The following is a 7,239-nucleotide window of genomic DNA, read 5'->3' on the forward strand; positions in this document are numbered from 1 at the left end:
GCTTTTTTTTTTGGCTTTTTTTTTTTTTTTTTGAGACGGAGTCTTGCTCTGTTGCCCAGGCTGGAGCGCCGTGCTACAATCTCGGCTAACTGCAAGCTCCACCTCCCAGGTTCAAGCAATTCTCTGCCCCAGTCTCCCGAGTGGCTGGGATTACAAGTGCCTGTCACCACACCTGGCTAATTTTTGTATTTTTAGTAAAGACGGGGTTTCACCATCTTGGCCAGGCTAGTCTTGAACCCCTGCCGTCATGATCACCTGCCTCAGCCTCCCAAAGTGCTGGGATTACAGGTGTGAGCTACCGCATCCGGCTGAGATGGTACATTTTATATTATGTATATTTTACTGTAATTTTTTCTTTCTTTCTCCAGGAACAAACTGGTTGATTGAGATTCTCTGCCTGATTCACTCCAAGGGGGATCCCAAGTGGATCCAATCTGTGCCCATCTGGGAGAGATCACCCTGGGTAGAGACTGAGATTGGGTATGAATCACTCAGTAAAGAGGAGGGTCCACGTCTCTTCTCCTCCCACCTCCCCATCCAGTTATTCCCCAAGTCGTTCTTCAGTTCCAAGGCCAAGGTCAGTGCATAATGGTTAAGACGTGTTTGATCAATGACTTTTAAATATTGATGTGCCTAGAAGTCATCTGGAGATCTTGCTGAAATGCACTCGCCTTCAGCAGGTCCGTGTTGTTGGGACCTGAGATTCCGTATTAGGTGACACCTATGAGGCTGCTCCCAGAACTGTCCTTGAGTTCAAGGGTGTAGACCATTCCACAGATTACCCCAGCCAGATTTAAACCAGGGATAGGGTGAAACAATAATGCCGGAATCTTAGAAAACGAGGTTCTACACCCAACCAGAATGTATAGCCATATTATATTGCTAGATAACCACCTTCAGTTGCCCTAAAAATTAATTAGCCAATCCGAATTCAACAAATGGCTTCTGCCACGTAAAAGACACAGAGGTGTTCCTATGGGATGCAGCACATTCATCAAGCAATGCCTGTATCCAGGCTGACTGCCCTGGTGCCATGCGGAGCTCTGTACCCACTTCGTCTTACTGTGTTTAGCTATGTGTTGATATCAGCAGCCACATGCATCTCCCATGGGGCTGAGGGGTGCTCACAAGAGGGACTAGGCATATCCGAGACCTTGCATAGCTCAGACTGCTTCTAGAATCGTACTTTCCTGGAAGGTGTTTATTGGTGTGTGAAGTTTTTTTTTTGTTTGTTTGTTTGTTTTTTTTTTTTGAGGCGGAGTCTCGCTCTGTCATCCAGGCTGGAGTGCAGTGGCGCGATCTCGGCTCACTACAAGCTCCGCCTCCCAGGTTCCCGCCATTCTCCTGCCTCAGCCTCCCCAGTAGCTGGGACTACAGGCGCCCGCCACCATGCCTGGCTAATTTTTTGTATTTTTAATAGAGACAGGGTTTCATCGTGTTTGCCAGGATGGTCTCGATCTCCTGACCTCGTGATCCGCCCACCTCAGCCTCCCAAAGTGCTTGGATTACAGGCATGAGCCACCGTGCCTGGCCTGTGGTGTGATCTTATCTCACTGCAACCTCCGCCTCCCCAGGTTTAAGTGATTCTCCTGTCTCAGTCTCCTGAGTAGCTGGGACTAGAGGTGTGCGCCACCAAGCCTGGCTAACTTTTGTATTTTTAGTAGACACAGGGTTTCACTATGTTGGCCAGGCTGGTCTCGAACTCCTGACCTCGAGTGATTTGGACTCCCAAAGTGCTGGGATTACAGGCATGAGCCACCATGCCCGGCCAAAGTCTGACTTCTTTCACTCAAAGTAATGTCTGTGAGATTTATCCGTGATCTTGGGCATTGTATATGGATAATAGTGCTACATATCTGTGAATGTAGCTGAGCTTATGAATTTATCCTCCTGTTAATGATCTTTAAACCCTAGTACACAAATATACATCACTCACCTTTGGAAACCTTCCATTTGCTTCCCGTTGTGAGTGGACTGTAACATCCCAGAGGGAAGGAATGACGCTTCCTTCTTCCATTGTCATATTCCTAGTGCTGTGACTGCTTCACAGGCACGTTAAATTTGATTAGTGAATGCAGTAAGTAATTTATTAAAATAATCCATTGATATTATCAGGCATTATCCAGGAATTGGCATTTTCTCCATTTTTATGAAGATCAATAAGAGTGAGGAATGACTATACTGATTTTCATTCTCCCATTTTCCATGTAAGGTGATTTATCTCATGAGAAATCCCAGAGATGTTTTCGTGTCTGGTTATTTTTTCTGGAATAGCGTGAAGTTCGTTAAGAAACCAAAGTCATGGGAACAATATTTTGAATGGTTCTCTCAAGGAAATGGTGAGTGTTTTGCAAAATATGGGTGTACGTGGAGTCTTCTATCCGACCTCATTTAACATCCAGCCTCACATCTCTAGGTCTCACCAACGCATGGGTTGAAGGGTCCACCACCCCTGGAAGTCAAATCTGCTAAGTTTGCTTACTCTCCCGCAGAGCAGCAGAACTCTAGTCACCCCCTCAGCTTGCCCCATGATAAACCATCCTAGCTATTTTCTAAGTCTCTAGAACCTCCAGTACTAGCACAGGAAACTTACACTCTCCTCTACTCTCCTAATGTGTAGATTTCTGGAAGTTAGCTTTTCACTGGCTTCCGGGACAACACAATCCTGACCTTCCGCCATATTTTTCTGATGCCTCTTTCCAAAACCCCTTTAATGTTCTGTTTCTCTCTGTCTCAGAACTGTTTGCATGACTCTGGGATGGCTACACATCTAGTTATGCAGAATTTCTGGGCTTTTTCACTACTTTCCAATTGATCTCAAAACTCTATGAGCCTGCATCTCAGCTGTGATGTGTCTCTCAGCAATACACCAGCTACAGATATCTCCATTAGAGACAGCCACCGATGCCTCTATTTCAGTACACTCAAATTTGCACACCTTTCTGGCCGAGTGCAGTGGCTCACGCCTGTAATCCCAACGCTTTGGGAGGCCGAGGCCGGTGGATCACCTGAAGTCAGGAGTTTGAGACCAGCCTGGCCAACATAATGAAACCCTGTCTGTACTAAAAATACAAAAAATTAGCCGGGCATGGTGGTGGGCACCTGTAATCCCAGCTACTCTGGAGGCTGAGGCTTGAGAATTGCTTGAACCCGGGAGGCAGAGGTGGCAGTGAGCCAAGATCATGCCACTGCACTCCGGCCTGGGCAACAAAATCGAAACTCCGTCTCAAGAAAAAAATTTTTGAACACCTTTCTCCTATGGGTGAAACGGTTTCTAGTGCACCTTTATCTTACTCCACCCCTCACCCAAAGGCTAGCATGAGTCTAATATTTCATAAGCATCCTCTTTTCCCATCCCACTCCCCTGGACCTGTCACCACTTTCTTTTCTCTAATTATTAATCAAGTCCTACCATCTTGATTAATATCTTCATTCTGGTCTCAGCACTTTGGGAGGCCGAGGCAGGCAGATCACCTGAGGTCAGGAGTTCAAGATCAGCCTGGCCAACTTGGCGAGGCCCCATCTCTACTAAAAATACAAAAAATTAGCCAGGTAGGTGGCATGTGCCTGTTGTCTCAGCTACTCGGGAGGCTAAGGCAGGAGAATCGCTTGAATCTAGGAGACAGAGGTTGCAGCGAGCCGAGATCGCTCCATGGCACCCCAACCTGGGCGACAGAGTGAGACTCTGTCTCAATAATAATAATAGTTAATAATAATAATGTATTCCATACTTGACAATTTCTAAGAGAGACCATCTTTTTTTTTTTTTTTTTTTCCTGAGACAGAGTCTTGCTCTGTCGCCCAGGCTGGAGTGCAGTGGCCGGATCTCAGCTCACTGCAAGCTCCGCCTCCCGGGTTCACGCCATTCTCCTGCCTCAGCCTCCCGAGTAGCTGGGACTACAGGCTCCCGCCACCTCGCCCGGCTAGTTTTGTATTTTTTAGTAGAGACGGGGTTTCACCGTGTTAGCCAGGATGGTCTCGAACTCCTGACCTCGTGATCCGCCCGTCTCGGCCTCCCAAAGTGCTGGGATTACAGGCTTGAGCCACCGTGCGCGGCCAGAGAGACCATCTTAAATGTTGTCACCTCCCCAGCAAAAAACGGTAAGTATATGAGGAAATGAATATGTTAATTAGCTTGCTTCTGTCTGATATGGTTTGGTCGTGTCCCCACCCAAATCTCATCTTGAATCGTAATCCCCATAATCCCTACGTGTTGTAGAAGGGACCTGGTGGGAAGTGATTGGATCATGGTAGTGGTTTCCCCCGTGCCGTTCTCATGATAGTGAGTGAGTCCTCACAAGAGCTAATGGTTTTTTTGTTTTTTGTTTGGAGTTTTAGGTTTTTTTTTCTCTAATTTTTCTTTTATATTTTAAAAAGGTATAGGGTACATGTGCACAATGTGCAGGTTTGTTACATAGGTATACATGTGCCATGTTGGTGTGCTGCACCCATTAATTCATCATTTATATTAGGTATATCTCCTAATGCTATTCCTGCCCCTCCCCCTACCCCACAACAGGCCCCGGTGTGTGATATTCCCCACCCCGTGTCCAAGTGTTCTCATTGTTCAGTTCCCACCTATGAGTGAGAACATGCAGTGTTTGGTTTTCTGTCCTTGTGATAGTTTGCTCAGAATGATGGTTTCCCCACTTCATCCGTGTCCCTATAAAGGATATGAACTCATCCTTTTTTATGGCTGCATAGTATTCCATGGTGTATATGTGCCACCTTTGCGATCTGATGGTTTTATAAGTGTCTGGCATTTCCCCAGCTAGCACTCACTTCTCCCTCCTGCTGCCTTGTGAGGAAGTTGCCTTGCTTTCCCTTTCTCCATAATTGTAAGTTTCCTGAGGCTCCCCCAGCCATGCCGAACTGTGAGTCAGTTAGACCACTCTCCTTTGTGAATTACCCGGTCTTGGGCAGTTCTTCATAGCAGTGTGAAAACTGACTAATACACTGTCATTTCACAATGTACATGTATTTCAAAACATCATGTTATATACTGTAAACATATACCATTTGTTGGTACCCTTTGACCAAGTTTCCTTCAAGTTTTATTGGTCAATTATACATTAACAAGCAGGTGGGGGAGTGAACATAATAGATTGGATGCCTGCCCTCATAAAATGTGTAACCTATCACTCTTTCTGCCACCCCATGCAGTGATTTATGGGTCATGGTTTGACCACATTCACGGCTGGATGCCTATGAGAGAGAAGAAAAACTTCCTGTTACTGAGTTATGAGGAGCTGAAACAGGTAACCCCATTATTTTTAGAGTCAGTGCACACCCTCTCACCACTGTCCTTACTTTCCCTAAATTCCCTCCATTGCGCTGTCTTCATGCCACCCTCTCAGTTAAAGTGGAGCCTCAGTTAAAGAAGAGTCACAAAGAGTGGGATTAACTCCCTGGTCTTCATTGCCCTGTTTCTGGTTGACCCTTGCCTAAGCTTCATGCTCCTTATTTCATCTTAAAACATCTAAGCCAGGCACTTTGGCTCACTCCTGTAATCCCAGCACTTTGGGATGCCGAGGCGGGTGGATCACGAGGTCAGGAGTTCAAAGCCAGCCTGGCCAAGATGGTAAAACCCCATATCTACTAAAAATACAAAAATTAGCCGGGCGCGGTGGCGAGCACCTGTAATCCCAGCTACTCAGGAGGCTGAGGCAAGAGAATCGCTTGAACCTGGGAGGTGGAGTTTGCAGTGAGCCAAGATTGTGCCACTGCACTCTAGCCTGGGCGACAGAGCAAGACTCTGTCTCAAAGAAAAAAAAAAATCTAGAGAGCTTTTTTGGCACTGGTGCAGTGGCTCACACTTGTAATCCTGTAATCCCAGCACTTTGGAAGGCCAAGACGGGAGAATCACTTGAGGTCAGGAGTTTGAGACCAGCAAGATTCCAGTCTACAAAAGAAAAAAAATTAGCCAGATGTGGGGGTGCACACCTCTAATTCCAGCTATTCGGGAAGCCAAGACCAGGGGAATCACTTGAGCCCATGAATTCGAGGCTGCAGTGAGCTATGATCACACCACTGCACTCCAGACTGGGGCAGCAGAGCAAGACTCCAGCTCTAAAAATAAAAATAAGGAGCATGTTCCATGCATTGAGGCAGAGTATGATGTCTCCTGGTAGCACTGGTGTATGTAAAAATTTCTCTGAGCGAGACCTATTTTGCTGCTGATAACCAAGCATTGAGAGGGCACTGGAAGAGAGGACGGGACTGGGTAGAAGTGGTTTAGTTCCAGAGATGGTTCCAAGTGTCTGACATCTCAACTTGGCTGGTATAAACAGAAATGAAGGCATGCAATCAATTTATCTCACTATTCTGAGATCCAAATACTGGAGTGAATAGTGACCAAGGGGAAAAGCTGTCACATGATACTCAGAACCAGTGAGTGATTAGGCCATTGAAAGAACAACTTGAGGCCGGGCTCAGTGGCTCACGCCTGTAATCTCAACACTTTGGGAGGCCAAGGCAGGTGGGTTGCTTGATTCCAGGAGTTCGAAACCAGCCTGGCCAACATAGCAAGACCCCGTCTCTACTAAAAATACAAAAAATTAGCCGGGCGTGGTGGCAGGCACCTGTGGTCCCAGCTACTCAGGAGGTTGAGGTATGAGAATCACTTGAACCACGGAGGAAGAGGTTACAGTGAGCCGAGATAATGCAACTGCACTCTAGGCTAGGCGACAGAGTGAGACCCTGTCTCAAAAAAAAAAAAAAAAAAAGAAAAAGAAGGTTAGGCACGGTGGCTCACACCTGTAACCTCAGCACTTTGGGAGGCCGAGGTAGGGGGATCACTTGAGGTCGGGAGTTCAAGACCAGCCTGGTCAACATGGTGAAATTCCATCTCTACCAAAAATAGAAAAAAATAGCTGGGTGTGGTGGCATACACCTGTAGTCCCAGCTACTGAGGAGGCTGAGGCAGGAGAACTGCTTGAACCCGGGAGGCCGAGGTTGCAGTGAGCAGAGATCACGCCATTGTACTCCAGCCTGGGCAACAGAGCAAGACTGTCTCAAAAAATAAAAAATAATAATAATAATAATTTTTTTTAAATAAAGAAGAAAGAACTTGACTTATTAGTGGTATCTTACAGAAAAGAGAAGATAACACCAACATTGGATTTTGTTCCACCTGAGAAACATCATATCCCAACACCTTCCTCTGGCTCCTACCGTCCAATCCTCTATGGCCTATGGCCTGAGCATGAATTTCTTTTTTTTTTTTTTTTTTTTTTTTTT

The 7,239-nt window shown here is 46.2% G+C and overlaps 1 protein-coding gene across 1 annotated transcript in view; it reads left to right on the top strand.

Annotated features, from left to right (window-relative positions):
• SULT2A1 (sulfotransferase family 2A member 1) overlaps positions 1-7,239 on the top strand; it is a 29,970-nt gene that overhangs the window by 16,967 nt on the left and 5,764 nt on the right. The window contains exons 2-4 of the mRNA XM_017888842.1: positions 369-577; positions 2,213-2,339; positions 5,164-5,258. Of these exons, the coding sequence (XP_017744331.1) occupies positions 369-577; positions 2,213-2,339; positions 5,164-5,258 (431 nt within the window). The remainder of the gene's footprint in view (positions 1-368; positions 578-2,212; positions 2,340-5,163; positions 5,259-7,239) is intronic.

This window comes from Rhinopithecus bieti, unplaced genomic scaffold, assembly GCF_001698545.2.
Source record: "Rhinopithecus bieti isolate Rb0 unplaced genomic scaffold, ASM169854v2 scaffold_574, whole genome shotgun sequence".
NCBI lineage: Eukaryota > Metazoa > Chordata > Mammalia > Primates > Cercopithecidae > Rhinopithecus > Rhinopithecus bieti.